At 49.7% G+C, this 19,656-nt stretch overlaps 1 protein-coding gene across 1 annotated transcript in view; it reads right to left on the reverse strand.

The window, feature by feature from the left end:
- The window catches only part of MTCL2 (microtubule crosslinking factor 2), a 74,561-nt gene that overhangs the window by 27,941 nt on the left and 26,964 nt on the right, over positions 1–19,656 (reverse strand). Inside the window, exons 3-6 of the mRNA XM_065921951.1 lie at positions 17,084–17,242; positions 4,826–4,888; positions 2,976–4,163; positions 1,362–1,508 (exon numbers count right to left, since the gene is read on the reverse strand). Of these exons, the coding sequence (XP_065778023.1) occupies positions 1,362–1,508; positions 2,976–4,163; positions 4,826–4,888; positions 17,084–17,242 (1,557 nt within the window). The remainder of the gene's footprint in view (positions 1–1,361; positions 1,509–2,975; positions 4,164–4,825; positions 4,889–17,083; positions 17,243–19,656) is intronic.

The following is a 19,656-nucleotide window of genomic DNA, read 5'->3' on the forward strand; positions in this document are numbered from 1 at the left end:
GGAACACAGATGAGGAGCAGGGAGAGAGCAGGAGGACAGAAACTGCAGTGGAAGGATGACAGTCCGAGGAGAGCGAGACAGCAGGAAGTCAGACCCAAGCTATCCTTCACGTATACTCCAGGCATGATGGCAGGTCTCTACTTCAGTGGGTTGTCATGATGATGAAATGAAACAGGGCACATCAAATCTAGCTATTATTAGAATTTTAACTTGACACTTTCCGGAGAAAATTTATTTGAAGAAAATAATATACTATGAAAACTAAGTGAATTCACAAAAATGTTCATCTCATTGTTTATAACTGTAATAATTTACAAACAGCTTAGGTAAGTCAGGGATCAAACATATGTGTTTAATGGGTCTATACTTAATGTAAAAATCCATTCAACTGTACACTTAAGGATAGTACCCTTGGTCATTCCCTGGCTGTCCAGTGGTTAGGACAACATGCTTTCACTGCCAAAGGTGCAGGTCAGGGAACTAAGATCCCACAAGCTGAGAGGTGTGGCCAAAAAAACAAAAAGGATAGTGCCCTTTACTATATGTATGCTTTTATGCTATATTTCAATAACAAGTTAAACAAACTAAACATTCACAGTAGTTAACTATGTGTTAATCTTGTGATCTTGATTTTCTTTTTCCATCTTTATGCTATGCTATTTAGGGATTCTGTTATAGTTATTTGCTGTTTATAATGTAAGAAACTCCTACCAAAAAGACAATAAAACTCTACATTTTCAGGGGAAATTCTGTTTATAAGGATTTTGAGCTAAACAGGCAAAACAAATCTATCTGGTTAGAAGTCAGGATGTGACTAAATGGGGACTAGAAGGGAAGCTTCCAGGGACAGGTCATAGGCTATTCATTGATCTGCTTGCTGATTACATAGGAGTGTTCAGCTTATGAAAATTACTTGAGGGACTTTCCAGGTGGCCCCGAGGTTAAGACTCTACACTCCTAATGCAGAGAGCCGGGCTCTGAGGTCCATAGCCTAGACTTTGTGCTCTGCAACAAGAGAAGCCACTGCACAGAGATGCCTGCGCAATGCAAGGAAGAGTAGCCCCTGCTTGCTGCAACGAGAGAAAGCCGGCAGCAACGAAGATCCAGCGCAGCCAAAAATAAATTAAAAAAAAAAAACTTCCTCAGATGAGTTTATAAACTTCCTGTCATCAGGTCCTGAGAATGGCCCAAACTTCCTTGTTTCTCTTCCAGCCCTTGTTGCCAGGAAGCTTGGAACCAAAGGAAACACTCAGAACCCATAACGACACCAGCTAAGATTCTCCACAAGTCACTCTGTTCTTGAGTCACCTCAGCCACTCTCCTCCTACCCCTCGGCCCCGCTCGTGTGGGCCCAGGCCCACCTCAGAGGCGTAGGAATCATTGTCTTCAGCTCGGTAAGGCCTGAAGCTCCGGCTGGGGTCGGACTTGGAGTCCAAGTCGCCGGTGCGGAAGGCCTCTCGTATCCTAGGCTCCCATTCCGGCAGGTCCCTGAGGTCAGGAGGCTGCACCTAGAGGCACAAGCAGAAGAGACTAAAGGTGACCCCGGGGAGGGGCACGTGGGTGCCGGCAACAGCGCCCACTCCAGGCCCGGGCACCTGAGGGGAGACCTAGGTGGACCCACCTCTGGCGGTTGGCACACTGCAACTTCTCCAGGAATTTTTTTTTTTTTAATGAATTAACTTTATTTGACTGTATCAGGACTTAGGGGCTTCCCAGGTGGCACTAGTGGGGAAGAGCCCGCCTGCCAATGCAGGAGATAAAAGAGACTTGGGTTCAATCCTGGGTGGGAAAGATCCCCTGGAGGAGGGCATGGCAACCCACTCCAGGATTCTTGCCTGGAGAATCCCATGGACAGAGGAGCCTGTATCTATCAGTGGTGAATGACTAAGGGAACTGTGGGATAGTCACTCCATGAGGTCATATCCGGTCAGAACACTCAGAACCACTTCTACCTGAGACAGCAAACATAATGGTGAGTGAAAGAAGTTAGGCACAGGTGAGTGTGTTCTGTGTCATTCAATTTATGCAAAGTTCAAAGACAGACAAAACTGAATCGAGAGAGGGGTTACCCTTGGGAGTGGGAATAGAGGCTAAAAGGGAACCCGAGGAGGGGCTGCTGTGGTTCCTGTCATCTTGATGATGACATGGGTGTGCTCACTTTGGGAAAATTCATTAAGCTGCACATTTGTGTTTTGTGTGCTTCTCTGTATGATATGGTTCAGTAAAAGGTTTATATATGTGTGTGTGTATACATACACACATATATGTATATATATATATGTATACATATGTGTATGTATACATATGTGTATATGTTCAGTAAAAGGTTTATATATGTGTGTGTATACACACACATATACACACACATATATGTATATATGTATACATATATGTATATATATGTATGTGTATATGTGTATATACATATGTGTGTGTGTATACATACACACACATATATAAAAAATAATAGGGGATTTCCCTGGTGGTCCAGTGGTTAAGGGGCTTCCCAGATGGCACTAGTGGTGAAGAACTTGCCTGCCAATGCAGGAGACTGAGGAGAGGCCAGTTCGATCCCTGGGTTGGGAAGATGACCTGGAGGAGGGGCATGGCAACCCACTCCAGTATTCTTGCCTGGAGACCTCCAGGGACAGAGGAACCTGGCGGGCTATAGTCCATGGGGTCGCACAGGGTCGGGCATGACTGAAGTGACTTAGTACAGCATAGCCAGTGGTTAAGACTTTGCATGCATCCATTGCAGAGCAACCCACTCCAGTGTTCTTGCCTGGAGAATCCCAGGGACGGCAGAGCCTGGTGGGCTGCTGTCTCTGGGGTCGCACAGAGTTGGACATGACTGAAGCGACTTAGCAGCAGCATTGAGAGATTGTGGGTTCGATCTCTGGTCGGAGAAATGCTGCCTGCTGCACGGTGCAGCCAGGAAAAAGAAAGCAACAGGACCCTTGACTGGAACCTCTTACCTGGAAGTCTGAGCCAAGGTCTTTGGCCAGAAGAATCTCCTTGGAGGGCCCCTGGGAGCTCAAGGTGGACAGTGTGGAGAAGGGCTCCGGAGGCTCCTTGACAGGGCCCCCGAGGACCGAGTCCGCCTTCCTCGTGAAGGCGTTGAGCTCCTGCTGGAGCAGGCTCAGCCGCACCAGGAGGGCGTGCATCAGCTTGGCGTCCCTGGGGCCCTCGCTGTTGTTGTCTGGGGCCTCGTGCAGCCGGAAGTCGGCGCACTCGTTGTCCAGATAGGGGCGCAGGCCGGCCGAGAAGCCGTTGGCGTCGGCCACCAGGACGTCAATAGCCTTGCTGACCAGGACAGCCTGTTCCCGCAGCCCCGGCAGGGCCTCAGCCTCCCGGGTCCGGCAGAGTCGCGCGGCCACGGGCCCCGGGGCCTCGGCCAGGGCGGCAGGCACGCACTGGGCGGAGTCGCCGGCCTCGGCGTCGGTCTCCAGCATGGGCCGCGTGCTCTGGCAGGAGGCCAGGTCACAGCGCTGGAGGTTGGAGAGGAGCACGCGGTTCTCGTACTGCAGCTTCTTGACCTTGCCGCTGAGCTCGCCGATCTGCAGCTTGGCGGCCGCCAGCTCCTCCTGCGAGGGCTCGCTGAGCACCGAGCAGCTGTCCTCCGACAGCGTCACGTCCAGCTCGTGCTCCGAGCGGTACTTGGCCAGCTCGCTCAGCAGCAGCTTGTTCTGGTCCTCCAGCTCGGCCGAGGAGCGCCGCAGCAGCTCGGCTTCCTCCTCCACGAACTGCAGGTGTCGCCGCAGCTCCGCCAGGCTCTCCCCGCACTCGCCGCCGCCCAACGCGGAGAAGGCCAGGCGGGCCTCGGGGCCCCCGCAGCCGCCGCCGCCGTGATCCTTCATGTCGTCCATCTCGGCCCGCAGGCCGCGGTTCTCCACCTCCAGCTCCACGATGCGGCGGCTCAGCAGGTTGGCCTCCTCCTCCACCAGCTTCAGATGCACCTTGAGCTCCGTCTCCCGCGAGTGGGGGGCGTCCGCCAGCTCCTCCGCCGACAGGGCACCGTCCAGGTCTCCGTAGAGCGAGCGGTATTTGAGCAGCTCCTCCTTCATGCCGTCGTTCTCCTTGGCCAGCTTGGTGAGCTTCTTGCACATGAGCGCCGACTCCTCCTTTGCAAAGTGCAGCTGGCACTTCAGGTCGGCGCTGTCCTCCTGGGGCCGGAGGGGGAACAGGGACAGGCAGGAGCCAGGAAAGTTAGTGTTGGGAGGCTCAGCCACACCGTTTCGGGGAGCTCTAACTACTAGGTGCTGGGAACACAGTCTTGTCGCTCAAGCCGCTGGGGGTCCAGAGGGGAGGCAGAGAGGCATACATGGCAGCACACAAATGGGGCACACATATAGCCTGAGGAGTCCAGGAGGGCTTCCTGGAGTAAGTGACATTCTGCCAGGGTGACTGTTGGTGCTGCTACTACTACCATTGTTACTGTAGCTTTCTCATCTGTAAAATGGGGCAATAACACCGCCCCCAACAGACCATGAAGAGAATTAAAGGAGACAATATATAAAAAGTGCCTGACACCCTGATCATCCAGAACCACTTGAGACTAACTGTATTCTGTGCCTGACCTGTGCTACAGACAGGACTACACAGAGCAGAGCATGTGAGAACCATGGGCTCAGGGTGTAGTTTGGGGAAGTAAAACTGGCATCAAAGCTAAGAAAGTGAACAAGGGGAGGACGGAGTAGAAACAGGGGTGGGGTGGACACCTCTGGGGACTCCTCGGACCACTTGGAGTTAAGCCGGGGACCTTCAGACTAAAACCTGCCGCTTGGGGTTATGCTGCCTGAGGCTGGTGGAAGCTGACCAGAATTACCTGCACCGAAGGCTTCTTGTCCGTCTTCCCCAGGGAGCGCGTTCCTCTTTTCTTCAAGGAGTGCTGGAGGAGGATTAAAAATAAACTGAACTGAAGCTCACAAGGGTGATGCACATCCAAGAGTAGTCATGGTGCCCAGGGTTCCGCTGAGAACCCCTCCCCTCCCCTCCCCAGCCAGCCCGGCCCGGCCATGGCCAGCCTTGAGCAGCACCATCTGCTGAGTTAGAGGAGTCTTAAGACCACCCAGTGACTGCAAATGGAGAGCCAGGTCAGTACCTAAGACGATTCTGAACCCACCTGCCCAGGGTTCCTCCCCTCTCTCGCACCCCGGAATTGTGATTTAATTGGCTTGAGCCCAAGACCTGGAAAATCTGGGTTTCTGTTCTTGTTCGTCTTTCATTCATTCACCAAAGACTCCCTGAGCACCCATCATGTGCCAGGCAGAGTAAGGCATGGAGAATACAGCAGGGACCATGACAGACAGGGTACCTCAGGGGGATACCTGAGTGTTATGCCCAGATCCTCCCTTTATTACTAGAGCATTCCTCTAGTCCCCCTTCCAGCGATGGTCACTGGCTGAGGGCAACCACCTCATCCAAGGTCTTGTGCCCTCCCTGTGGGGGCGAGGGGGCAATGGGGGGAAGCCACATTCAATGACTAGTCCATGCCCTCTTCCCACACCAGCTCCAGAGCTCCCCATGGGATCAGCTGAGGACATGAGTATGAATGCGCTGCAATTCAGCTTCTCCCGCTGCCTCCATCTCCGATGGTGTTATTCCAGGAGGACACTTCCATAAGCCTCTGCATGCAAATCTCCATTTCAGGGGGAATCCTGAACTCAAGGAACTGGCATTCTAGTGAGAACTTTAATTCAGAGTAGATATGAATAAACAGTAATATTTCTTGTATATTAAGTGAAATAAATCAGACAGGGAAAGACAAATACTGTATGATATTACTTGTACATGGAACTCCAGGTGGCTTGCCTGGTGGCTCAGATGGTAAAGAAGCTGCCTGCAATGAGGGAGACCAGAGTTTCATCCCTGGGTCGGGAAGATCCCCTGGAGAAGGGAACGGTAACCCTCTCCAGTATTCTTGCCTGGAGAATTCCATGGACAGAGGAGCCTGGCTACAGTCCATGGGGTCGCAAAGAGTTGGACACAACTGAGCTACTAACACACATTAATAAACAAAATGAATATGGTAAAACAAATCATAATTATATAAGAGGCTTAGAAATGATGAGGAACTGATTTTTTTTTTTTTTACAATGTAAATGGTAGGTTTTCATGCAGATTAAAGCAAAGTAAGGCTCTGATAATCATCATGATGCAAAAATACAGAAGCAGGGATTTTCCTGGTGGTCCAGTGGTTAAGACTCCATGCTCCACCCCCCCACCTCACCCCCCCAAAAAGACTCCATGCTCCCAATGCAGGGGGCAAGGGTTCTATCCCTGGTCGGGGGAACTAGGATCTCACAGGCTGCACAAGAACAAAACAAAAAAAAAACAAACACAAAAATACAGAAGCAATAGGGGAAGAAATTGATACATTTGATTAGCTAAGCAAATTCTACCTGGGGCAAAGAAATGCTCTAAGAAAAGTAAAAATAAAAATGACTAACTGGGAAAAAATATTTGCAGTGTATGACACTGACAAATGGTTAATGTCCTAAATACGTAAAGAGAGTCACAAGATATAAAGTCCAACAAACCTACAGAGAAATAGGCTAGAGAGATGAAAACCAGTTCACAGACAAAGAAGTGTAAATGGCTCCAACCACAGGAAGATGCTCACCCCATTCATGGAAGAAAAATGCAAATTAAAACTACATTGAGATACAATTTCTCACCTATCAGATTGGCAAAAACCCAAACATCTGACAACGCATTCTATTGATGAAGTGAGGGAAAAACAGGAACACTCAATATCAGTGGCAAGAATGCAAAATGGCACAAGTTCTATAGAGGGGAATTTGAGGAATTGTTATAATCATCTTTTCTGAAGTTTCTCAGCATTTAAAAAAGTCACTCATAGGCATGAGTCCATTGAACACGTCTTCCCTTGAGAGGAGTGAGTATTTCACTTAGTGGAGTATAAAACCAATTTTGGGTTGCATTTGACTTTTCAAGTTGGGCAGGTAATCTTTGAGCATGCGTCCAGGTAGTTTGAATACATGTGCTTCCTGTCCACCGCTTCTCATACCCCAACCCTGGAGGTGAGAATCACGGATCTAATCCAAGCCTCCTCTTTACTGAAGGCAAGAGAGAGGTCCCACAGCAAAACCAGAGCTGACCTGGGACCAAACAGGTCCCAGAGTTCTGGGCAGAACTCTTGTTCTAGCTCCAAAACACTTGAAGGAGAAACTGTACCTTCTTCGACAGAGGCCAGAGTGGACCCAGCACAGTGGCTCTCAACCTGGATGCAAATCAGAATCACCTAGGGGAAATTTTAAAAAGTGATGCCCAAGGTCCCAGCCCCAGAGATTCTCACATCATTGGTCTGAGTAGGTCCCAGGCATCAGTATTTTTAAACAGCTTCCCAGGTGATTCTAATGTGCAGCTAAGGTTGAAACTACAGACCTAGGGAGGAAGATGAACAAGAGACAGGCTCTTAAGTTTATCTTAAAGCCCAATCAAATCCTAAAGAGACCTTTTGAAATGTAAATGAGGCAGGAAGGCAGAGGCTGATATTTCAGACGCTGGGTGCCAAAAGCAGGAAGGCAGTATTTGAAAAGGGCTGATGGGGGAATCTTTCAAAAGCTAGGAGGTAAGAGTAGGGAAGGCGGGTGAGGGTCACAAAACAAGTCTTTCCACAAAGAGCTCCTCCCACAAAAGAGGTCTGGGAAGGGGATGCTCAGAGAGAGACCCGCTCCCACAGTGGTGAGGTGGGGGCTCTGGAGTCAGGTGGCCAGGGTTGCAGATCTGGGCCTCCCTATCACAAGCATATTGGGCTTCCCTGGTAGCTCAGATGGGAAAGAATCAGACTGCAATGCGGGAGACCCGGGTTCGGTCCCTGCGTCAGGAAGATCTCCTGGAAAGGAAATGGCCACCCACTCCAGTGTTCTTGCCTGGAAAATCCCATGGACAGAGGAGCCTGGCAGGCTATAGTCCATGGGGTCACAAAGAGTCAGACAGAACTGAGCATAAAACACTTTCACTTTCACATCACAAGCTGATGGGGGGCTCCGGGAACTCTGGTGGGACACCTGGGTGAACCACTTCCTCTCCTAGAAACTCCACTCCATCATCTACAAAACTGAGCCACAAATTAAATGACTACTTGCAGACCTCTTGGAGGAGGGAAGTGGGGTAACAGGAAGGGGAGCCAGGGGTTCCCAGAGGCACTGAGAGGTCCCAGAGGCACTGAGAGGAGCCAGGGGTTCCCAGAGGCACTGAGAGGTTCCCAGAGGCACTGAGAGGTCCCACTGTGACATATGCATGTCACATATAAAGGACTGAGATAATACAAAACCTAAAGTCATTAAAAAGGGCAGTGGGAGAGTGAAATTCACTGACATGATAAAATCTGAGACAAAAAGAAGGTAACTGTAAAACAAAACCTGCAACCCAAACGTCCATCAACTGATGAATGGATAATAAAATGTGGTATATCCACCCAGGGGAATGTTAGTCAGCCAGGAAAAGAATGAAGTCTTGATCGATGTTACATGCTTGAAAACACTGCTGAGTGAAGGAAGCCTGTCACAAGAGGACACATCGCATATGATTCCATTTACATGAAAAGTCCAGAAGAGGCAAATCCACAAAGGCCAAAAGTAGATTAGTGGTTGCCAGGGAGGAAGAGGGAGTGGGGAGTGACTTGATGGCTTGAGGTTTCTTTCTAGGGCGATGAAGATGTTCTGGAATTAGAGAGCAGTGATGGCTGTGCAACTCTGGGTATTCTAAAAACTACTGAACTCTACCCATTAAAAAAGACAACCTTTATTTGAGACAAGCTAGAGGGGGCCTTCCCTGGTGGCTCAGTGGATAAGAATCCACCACGCTATGCAGGAGACACAGGTCTGATCCCTGATCTAGGAAGAGAAGCCACTGTAATGAGAAGCCCATGCACCGCAACTAGAGAGTAGCTGTAGCCCCCGCTTGCCACAACTAGAAAAAAGTCCAAGCGTCAACAAAGACCCAGCACAGCCAAAAATAAATAAATAAAACTATTTTTTAAAAAACTAGAACATGTTACCATCTTTATAAAAATAAGACACGTGTGTGCATGCATGCATGTGGGTATACATGTGTGCATGTGCATGGTGGGGGGATATGATTTAAAGAATATACACTAAGTTGAAAACAATGAGAGTACAGAGAACTTGCACCTTTCACTTTTCTTCCCCCACATGTTTTTGAGAGGAGCAAAGACATAGTCCACCAGTGATTTCTCTTTAAAGTTTTTAAAAAATTACATAATTTTTAAAAAGTAAATTAATACATAAAGCTATATACTCACTGTAAATCTATACTATGCTGACAAAGCAGGAGTCCCCCTGCTTATACCCCCACCCATTCTCCTGAGGGTGACCTCGGCCAAAGGTTGGCTGGAGCTCCTTCTAGACCTCTGGCTCTGTGTTTAAAATACTGAAATAGATGGTGTTCTTTTAGACTTTCTTTCCTTCCTATGTTTACTTAGCTCTGTGATCTTTGATTTTTATAATAAGCACCTTAAGCAGAAGAAAACCCCCAAACATCCAGCATTTAAAAAGACAGCCTGTGTTCATGCTACATTATCATGTATGTTACAGAAACTGTGCTTGTAACATAATCCCATCTTTATTTTGAAAAATACATACAGAAACAACTACACATTGTAAAGCATAGAGGAAGGCCTGAAAAGGCACAAACTAAAGCAAATTATGGGTTAGGCTGAACCAGGCATCGAACTGAGGGAAGTGGTTAGGGGAGGCTTTCTTCTTTTATGTATGGTTTTTATCATTTCTTATATTTTGGAGAGCACACTCACATTCAAACTTCAAAAAAATCCAAAAGGGAATACAGTTCAGTTCAGTTCAGTTCAGCCGCTCAGTCGTGTCTGAGTTCAGTTCAGTTCAGCCGCTCAGTCATGTCCGACTCTTTGCGACCCCATGGACTGCAGCACGCCAGGCCTCCCATCACCAACTCCTAGAGTTTACTCAAACTCATGTCCATTGAGTCGGTAATGCCATACAACCATGTCATCCTCTGTTGTCCCCTTCTCCTCCCGCCTTCAATCTTTCCCAGCATCAGGGAATACAGTGAACCCATTAACCGGCTGTCTCACCCCAGGCAACCAAGGCAACCAGTCTGCTGTGTCCAGCCTTAGAGGTATGCTAGGCATGCATGTCTGTGTTTTTGTAATGAAATTTTTGTTTCACTGACCTTATATTACTTTTCCAGTCAAAACAAATGCACATGTACATTTCAATATGTGTGCACACACATAGAAAAACATACTAGAAATACAACAGATTGGAAAGTACTCCAACCCAAATAGTAATCTGGTAATTACTCAGAGGAATTCCCTCTGAATAGTGGGCTACAGGTGAAACTTTTCCTCCTTATGGCTTCCTTGTATTTTGTAGTCTTTCTCTACTAAGCATATGTTAACTGTCAGGTGGAAGGAGAAAGCTATAGTAGGGTTTTTGTTTTGTTTTGTTTTAACGTACTTTCCCTGAGGAAAGTCATGAATGCCTTTTCAATAGGCAGAGGGGGAGCTCTGAGTGCCCACTGGAAAGGGAGTATAGGACTTCCCTGGTGGTCCAGAGGCTAAGACTCCATGCTCCCAGTGTAAAGGGCCCGGGTTCAATCCCTGGTCAGGGAACTAGATCCCACATGCCACAGGTAAAGATCCCACATGCTGCAACTCAGACCCAGTGCAGCCAAATAAATAAATAAAAATACATTTTTTTATTTTTGTTTTTATTTAAAAAAAAAATACATTTCTTAAAAAAACAAAGTGCGGGCAATAGGCAGAGAAGAGGGGCTGAAGCAGGAAACCTTTTCAGGACCAGAGTGGCTCCAGTCTTTTCTGCATGGATCCTGCCGCAACCCCATCGCAGTCATGTGGGCTCCCACAGTGCTCTGCAGCTCTGGAGGGAAAACAAGGCAGGCTCTCAGAGCACACAGACCTCCCTCCCCTCTGCAAGGCAGCAGCTGGTCAGGCGGGACTCCCTCCAGGGAGCCAGGGAGCCTTTGTGGAGCCCCCAGGGGCAGATGTTCCAATCCTGAGCCTTGCAGGGTGGGATGGGGCGGGGCGGAGCAGGGTGGGACAACGGCCAGCACCCACAGGAATGCCAGTCACATGTACCAGACCCCGAGGGCATGCTCCTTGGCCCGCAAGCAGCAGGTGGCTTCCCCACCCACCAGCAACGCACAAGGCTGCCTCTGGGGAGCCAGGGTGGCGCCTCTAAGCATCGTTGGTCTAACGGCTCCTAGTAGCAGCAGGAGCTCTGTCCCTGCTTGCCCTTCTCTCCCTTCTCGGGGAGACTGGGATGGTGCCCCCACTCCCCCAGCCTGCACTGGAGAGGCTGCCCAACAACAACTGCAGCGGCCCCCTGCCTACTAACACCTTCCATCCTGCCAGGAAACAAAGACCAACCTTCAAGGAATAAAATGAGCCTTCTGCCAAAACAGTTGGGTAGATTTTCACCCAGTTTAGAGGGGATGTTTGGAAAGGTCTCCTGAAAACACAGACTGTGCAGTGTGGATGAAATTTCCTCCGGAGTGGCGAGGGGGTGGTGTGGATCTGGGTTGGGGGTGCATCTCAAAGACTGAGGCATTCTTGGCTGAAGCTAGAGAGGGGGTGTGGCTCCAGGCTGGGGGAGACCACTGGGGAGGAGGAAGCAGAGTGGTTTGACAAGGGCCCCAGATCAAATCACTGGGACAGACGCTGCCAACTGCAAGCGCAGACTTGCAACTTAACTGCTCCTTCTGTGGGCAACTGGCAGCCTGATATGCAGAGCTGCTTGTTACAGGCCGCAGAAGTGTATTTACTTATGACTTATTTTTTAATTTTTAAATTTTATGTTTCGGCTATGCCTCGTGGCCTGTGGGATCGTAGTTCCCTGACCAGGGATCAAACCCACACCCCCTGCATTGAAAGTGCAGAGTCCTAACCACTGGATTGCCAGGTATGTCCCAGAAGCATAGTCATTAGATTAAGGTAAATACTTCCTCGGGACCACAGCCATCATAGAGGTTGTCGGGGTGCTGATACAATATTGACAACCAGTATTGACCAAGTCCTTCACCTGCTTTGTCTTGATCAATTCTTACAAACACCTCTGAGAAGCAGGGATTCATAGTTCCATTTTATAAATGAACAAGCTGAGCACTAGAAAGGTTATACGATTTGCCCAATGCTACAGTTATTTGCCAATAAGTGGCAAAGCCAGGATTCAAACCCAGGCCCACGTGACTCCAAGTTCAAGTTCGTCCTGCAGCACATGGGCCGTAGCAGGGCTGCATGAGATGATGAGACAGGAACCCAGGTGAACTGATGCTACAGTCAGTGCCCTTCTTACCCCTTAAGAGTGGGAATCAGGCCAAGAAGCCCGGGCCAGAGAAGGAGATCCTCACTGGAGTGAGCAGCCCCTTCAGAGGTCCTGAAACACAGCAGGGTTCCGGGAAGGCCCCTGGATGGGGCAGGGAGCGCAGGGGCGTCGCCATGAGAGTCAGTGTAGCTTTGGAAGGTGGAAAGTCCTTTCTCCTCTCCCTTCTACATACACCAGGTCCACTCCAGGTATACACCCAAGAGAACTGAAAACATGTCCACCCAAAAACCTGTACACAGGGGTTCACAGCAGCATTAGTTCATAACAGCCCCCAAAGTGGAAACAACCCAGATGTCCACCAACTGATGAACGGACAAACTGTGGCCTCTCCACAAAGGATTACTATATGGCCATGAAAAGCAACGAAGTACTGACACCTGTCTCAACAGAGAGAGACCTTGAAAACATGATGCTAAGTGAAAAAAGTCGGTCACAAAAGATGACGTTGCATGATGCCGTTTGGATGAAATGTCCACAATAGGCAAAACCAGAGAGACAGAGAGTCTCTATGTCACTCACACTCATACATTGCCACGGGCTGGAGGGAGGGGGGAGTGGGCAGTGACTGCTGACAACAGAATGTTCTGGAATTAGATAATGGTGAGGGTTGCACACCATTATGAATATATTAAAACCCATGGAATTGTACACCTTAAAGTGGTGAATTCTCCGCTGGTGGTCCAGCAGTTAGGACTCCACACTTTTACTGCCAAGAGCCCAGGTTCAGTCCCTGGTCACAGAACTAAGATCCCACAAGCCAAAATAAACACATAAAATGGTGACTTTTATGGTATGTGGACTATATTGCAATTAAACAATTGCCAAGAGGAGTACCATCTATAAAACATGGACAAAATGGGAATTCCCTGGATGTCCAAGGGTTAAGACTCAGTTTTCACTGCCAAGGGCCCGGGTTCAATCCTGGGTGGGGAAACCAAGATCCCACAAGCCTCGCAGCATGGTTAGAAATAAAACAAAATAAAATGGGGACAAAAATCACTATGTACCCTGGGAGGCTGTTGGCTACACAACGTGAAGACACATAAAATGCTTAGTGCAGTGCCTGGTACAGAGTAAGCGCTCAGACACAGCAGCTATATTATAATAAATCCCATCAACATTGACACTGGCTTTCTGCCTAAAATACAAAGAAGGGGAATGATACTGCATTGGGGTTGGGGGGCTGCTATTACGATTTTTGAGCTGCAATCCAGCTGGCAACAGTGCCACTGCAGAACACGGCTGGGGCAGGCCACCCTCCCTTCTCTCCAGCGAAGTGCCATCTCCATAGCAACCACATCAGCTTAGGCCAGGGGCTCCTGTTCCCAGCCGGGTGACAGCATCGCCACAGCAACCTGTCAGGATGGCAAAGGCAGATCTCGATGATGGGACTAGAGCAGCTCTGGCAGAAGAATTGCTAAGGGACCCCTGTCTCCATAGAAACCATATCAGGAAAGAGAAGGAGGGGGGAGAGGGCAATCAGCCAATAAACACAGGGCCACGTCTCCTTGCCCAGATCCTAAGACTCCAAGGGACATCAGGGAGGGCTAAACCAACCCTGCTGATATCACCTTCAAGAGGAAGTGAGGGACTTCCCTGGAGGTCCAATGGCTAAGGATCCACCTTGCAATGCAAGGGACGCAGGTTCGATTCCTGATGGGGGAATGAAGATCCCACATGTTGCGTGGGGCAACTAAGCCAGTTCACCACAACTAGAGAGTGCATGTGTCACAACAAAAGATCCCGCATGACACGACTAAGACCTGCTGTAGCCAAATAAATAAGTAGGAAGTGAACCAGTGTTTCTTGAGCATCTACTGTGTGCCAGGCCCCATAAAGGACTCTTTACATGCTTGACTTCATTTAAAATTTCACTAATAATGACCATGCCCCCCCTGAAAAAAAAACCCTAACTACAGCAGTCATATAATAAAAAGCAAAGGTCACTCCCTACCCCACTCCCACCACTTCTAACACCTGAGTTCAGTGGGTTTTTCCCCAGATTTTCCTCCAGGCTATGCATTTTTGCACATAGACACATATGCTTCAAAACCAGTTTGTTCTGTATAGGTCTCCAAAATGATCAGCGAGGTTGCACAACATGCATGGATCTATCATTTCCTTTTTGTGCTTAACAATGTACCTTAGAAATCTTTCCACATCAGTGCCTATGTATCTACCTTTAAAAAAAAAAAAACCCAAGGGAAAGTATACCTAATATAAAATTTACCATTTTAACCATGTTTTCCTTTTATGGTAGTAAAATATACATAACATAAAATCTGCCACTTTTAACCACTTGCAAGTGTAGAATCCAGTGGTATAATCACCACTCACCTCCAGAACTTTATCATCACCCCAAACTGAAATGCTGTATGTAGTAAACAGTATCTCTCCACACTCGCCCCACTCCAGGTTCTGATAACCTCCAACCTACTTCTGTTTCTATGAATCTGACTACTCTCAGTATCTCATCTGAGTGGAATCATACAATACTTGTCCTGTCGTGTTTGGCTTATTTCATCGAGCACAATGTCCTTGAGGTTCACCCACATTGTAGCCTGTGTTAGAATCACACTCCTTCTTAGGATTACATATACAATGTAAGTACATACTACATATTTCTTTGTTCACTGATGGACATGTAGGTTGCTTGTACCTTCTGGCTACTGTGAATAATGCTGCTATGAATGCTGTTGTTTAGTCGCTCAGTCATGTCTGACTCTTTGCAACCCCAGGGACTGCAGCCCACCAGGCTCCTCTGTTCATGGAATTCTCCAGGCAAGAATACTGAGTGGGTTGCCATTTCCTTCTCTAGGGGATCTTCCTGACCCAGGGATTGAACCTGGGTCTCCTGCTTGGCAGGGGGGGTTCTTTACCACTGAGCCACAAGGCAGGTCTCCTATGAATATGGGGGTACCAATATCTGTCCATGTCCCTGTTTTCAATTCTTTTGGGTATATACCCAGAAATAGAATTGGCTTATTTGGTGACTCTGTGTTTAATTTTTTCAGGAACTGCCATATTACCTTATTCTTTCTAACTTCTTCATAGTGTTCTGTGGCTATGAATCTTATGACTGATTATGAACCTCGTAAGCTAGGTACTATTATTATCCTGACGTCACAGAGGAAGAAACTTAGAAAGGGGAGGTGGCTTCAGGGTCTCAGCCACATCTCAGCCAAGGAAAGGCTGGGTGACCTCAGGCAAGCTCTCCCTCTCTGGGCCTCCGTTCCCCCCCACCTTTTTTTTAAATTATTTATTTTAATTGGAGGCTAATTACTTTACAATATTGTAGTGGTTTTTGCCATACATTGACATGAATCAGCCATGGGTGTACATGTGGTCCCGATCCTGAACCCCCCTCCCACGGCCCTCCCCATCCCATCCCTCTGGGTCATCCCAGAGAACCAGCCCTGAGCACCCTGTCTCATGCATCGATCCTTTTCCCCTCCTTTACAGTGGGAACAGCCTGACCTCCAAGGCACTTTCTGAAACTGTCTCTCCTTTTCACTATGGAGGGTGGCAACAATAAGATGTGTGGAGACGGTGCCCTGTGGCACCAGGCCAGGCCAGGTCATGGGGGGCAGGAGGCTGCCTGAGGGAAGGGGGCCCCCACCCCGCCCTGGGAAGCCCTGAGCAGCACATGCCTCCCTCTCCACTCTGGGAAGCCTTTGGCACATCACACCAACACAGCCAGCGGGAAGGGCAGCTGAAGGACTGCTCTGGCCTCAGGGCCGTGGTGTGTCCCGGAACACTGGAATGCCTGTCCCCGGGAAGATGAGGACTGTGCCCCAGAACAACATTCGATCCTAGGATGCCTCGGGAGCAGTCAGACAGCTGAGGGGCAGCTGGGGCCAGAAGGCACCCGGGCTGCCTGGGACACAGAGTGCTGGCTTCTGGAAGATTCCAGCCCTTAGGCATTGCCTCTGCTGGTGGTTTCCAATCAGTGTACCCCAGTGGGCCCTACTTGACCTTGAGGACATTCCTCTCTCCCTCAGGGCCATTTTCCCATCCATAAAATAGGTACAATCACAAGTTCATTGGGCCTATTATGGAAATTATAGAAAGTGTCTGGCATGGTGCTTAACATGTTGTACACCTAACACACGGCAGGAGGAAGAACGGGCTGCCAGGTGGGAGGGGCGCTCATGAGCAAAGACAGAAAGCCTGATGCCTGGAGCCACATTTAAGAAGCAACTGTGTCCCAAAAATGTGCTGAGACACCAGTCAGAGGCCAGCCCCGGCAGTGACTTTATACCGAGTGGCAGCGCTTGGCCATCCCTAAAGCACATCCATAAAATCTATCCCACTTAGTCCTTCTGATGACTCGAAGCATTACTATCCCATTTTATAGATGAGGAGACTGAGGCACAGAGGGCTGGGCTCTAGGCTGGGCATCGCTGCACGTTTTCTCAGGTACTCTCCCACCCAGCTGTGCTCCTCTGAGGGCTGACTGTCTCCTTCGTTAGCCTCTGGGCTCCTGGAGGTCAGGAGCCAGGTGTCTCTCAAGCACCACTGTGTCCTTGGTGTCCAGCACACAGTTTTCACAGGAGGCGCTCAGGGCGCGTGTGCTGGAGCAATGAATGAATAGACAGCTCTGCCAGGATGGCATAACAGTGCGGAGCAGAGGTTCAGAGACACTGGCTGGGGTGGGGCTGGCACAGGCCTGCCCAACCGAGGCCTGGCCCTTCCAGGTAGGACAGGACCCTCACCTCTCTCGGCCGCTCAAGCTCCGTCTGCAGCACCTGCTTAGCCAGCTCCGTCTCGATCAGCCGCTGCCGAAGCTCCTCATTCTCCTCTTCCAGCCTCGCCCGTTTCTTCTCCACCGCCTCCAGCTCCTTGTGCAGCCGCACTGAGATGTCTTTAGAGACCTGAGCAAAGGCAAGCGACAAGCAGGGTATGAGCAGGCCGAGGGCCATCCCATCGTGGTCACAGAGCCTGCCCCAGGGCAGGCAGGTACTCTCATCACGCCCACTTGAAGAGGAAGAAACTGAGGCACAGACAGGTCAAGTATCTCAACAAGGGTCACACAGCCAGGAAGTGGGAGAACCAAAACCCAAACCCAGGAACCCTGTGCTTCCTGTGTTCACATCATGGTCCAGCCCCTAGAAAGTGAGAGGCCCTGTCGATCCTTAGCAGTGCTAAGATCTTTACATTTATCTGGATCTTTTAATGCTTCCAAAAGCCTCTCCCATCCACCTTCTTGCCCAGTTCTCTCAAGAGCCTATGGCAGGACCAGAAACTCATTTTTATTTATGTATATATGTATGTACTTATTTATTTTTAGCTGCCCTAGGTCTTTGTTGTTGCCTGTGCACTTTCTCTAGTTGCGGAAATCAGGGGCTACTCTCTAGTTGCAGTCATGGGCTTCTCCTTGCAGTGGCTTCTCTTGCAGAGCACGGGCTCCAGGCACATGGGCTTCAGTAGTTGTGGCTCGCGGGCTCCTGAAACATGTGGAATCCTCCCTGACCAGGGACTGAATCAGTGTCCCCTGCACCGGCAGGCGGAGTCCCAACCACTGGACCATCAGGGAAGTCCCAGAAGCTCACTTTATTTATTTATTTATTTTCCAGAAGCTCACTTTAAAGAGACGGGAGGGACTTCTCTGGTGGTCCAGTGGCTAAGACTCCACGCGTCCAATGCAGGGGGCCCGGATTCAACCCCTAGTCAGGGAACTGGATTCCACACGCTGAACTAAGAGTTCCCATACTGCAACTAAAGAGATCCCGCATGCTGCAACTAAGATCCAGCACAGCCAAATAAATTAAAAAATAGTAATAATACATAGAGGAGAAACCCAGAGAAAGACAGGCTTCCCTAAAGCTCTTTGAACCTCATTTTTTCTCGGCCAGTAACCAGCATATGTTCCTGAGCAAATCATTTCCCTATTCTGCCTCTGTCTCCTTCACTACAAAATGGGTGCAATAATAATAGCTCAACCTCCCGGGCCGACAGGAGGCCTGAATCAGCTGTTGCACCAAAGGCTTGGCCCAGGGCCTGCACAGTGAGGTCTGGGTGAGTGGCGGCGGCTGCTGGGACAGGCTGAGTCCAGAGAGGGCATGGCTTGCTGGGGGTGACAGTGTGACACAGACCCCGAGGCCTGTTTCCAATTGTCTGGGATACAGAACATGCCCCAAATGACAGAGGCTGGGCAGCCGTCCAGGTCATCCCTCCGTGAGGAGCTGACAGAGCCACAAACCCCAGGTCACCGGCTCCAGGACTCTGCTCCAACAACACTCCATTTCTTCGAGGACACCCCCCGTCCTATCCCCTGATGGTGGGGGTGAAAGGGTAGGAAAAGGGGTCTCTGGGGATGAGGAAGGCGCTTCTTCTTCTTTTTTTTTAATATTCTTTTTTTTTTGTCTGTGCCAGGTCTTAGCTGAAGCATGCAGGATTTAGTTCCCTGAGCAGGGATCAAACCCAGGGCCCCTGCACTGGGAGCGTGGCGTCTCGGCCACTGGGCCACCAGGGAAGTCCCAAGAAAGCCCTTCTGAGATGGTAAATCATAGCCAGCCTCCGTCCCTGAGAGGACCAAGCACTAGCATTTGTTGAATATCTGCTATGTGACAGATTCACCCGTCTTCACCCCAATTCTGCCCCCATTTTGCTGGCAAGGAAATAAGAGGCTCAGAGCACAAATGACCTGCTCAGAGTCAGAGACAGTGTAGGCCAAGCTGGGGGGACCTCAGGGGCTTTGGCTGAAGGGCCGTGTGCCGAGGACTCCACAAGGGGTACGAGGACTTTTGCCAGCAAGAAGGCTAAGTGAGGCAGGCAGCCCAGCGCCTCGGCCTGCCAGTCTCGGAAATGACCGTGGTACCTCCTCCCCGCCGGAAGGGAAGAGGGCCCTCCCTGGCTCTGCCTTCTGCCTGGGCCCAGGCCCAGCTCAGCACAGACCCCTTGGCAGTGTGCAAGGCAGGCCAGGAAAAACAACAGCCGGAGAGGAAATTCAGCACTCCCTCTCTCTCCTCCCTCCGTTGCCCGCTGCCTCTCTCCACCCCTGAAGATCTCCAAGGGCAGTCAGAAGCCAACCCACCAGGCTCCTTCCACAGTCTCTCTAGGCCCCCCAAAACCTTCCCCCTCCACAAAGTGGGGTGAGCGATTCCTCCCTAGCAGAACAAAGATGTTGCAGGTGGCAAAACTAGATTCAAGCCTAATTTCAGCCCTCACTGGGTGTGTGACCCAGGAGAGGAGTTTTTTTAAGCATCTGAAGTCTTGGTTTGCTTATCAGTAAAAGGGGGTGACAGAGCCTAGTCACAAGGGCTGCCGTGGGGAATAAACAACACAG

This window comes from Muntiacus reevesi, chromosome 2 (genome assembly GCF_963930625.1).
Source record: "Muntiacus reevesi chromosome 2, mMunRee1.1, whole genome shotgun sequence".
Lineage (NCBI taxonomy): Eukaryota > Metazoa > Chordata > Mammalia > Artiodactyla > Cervidae > Muntiacus > Muntiacus reevesi.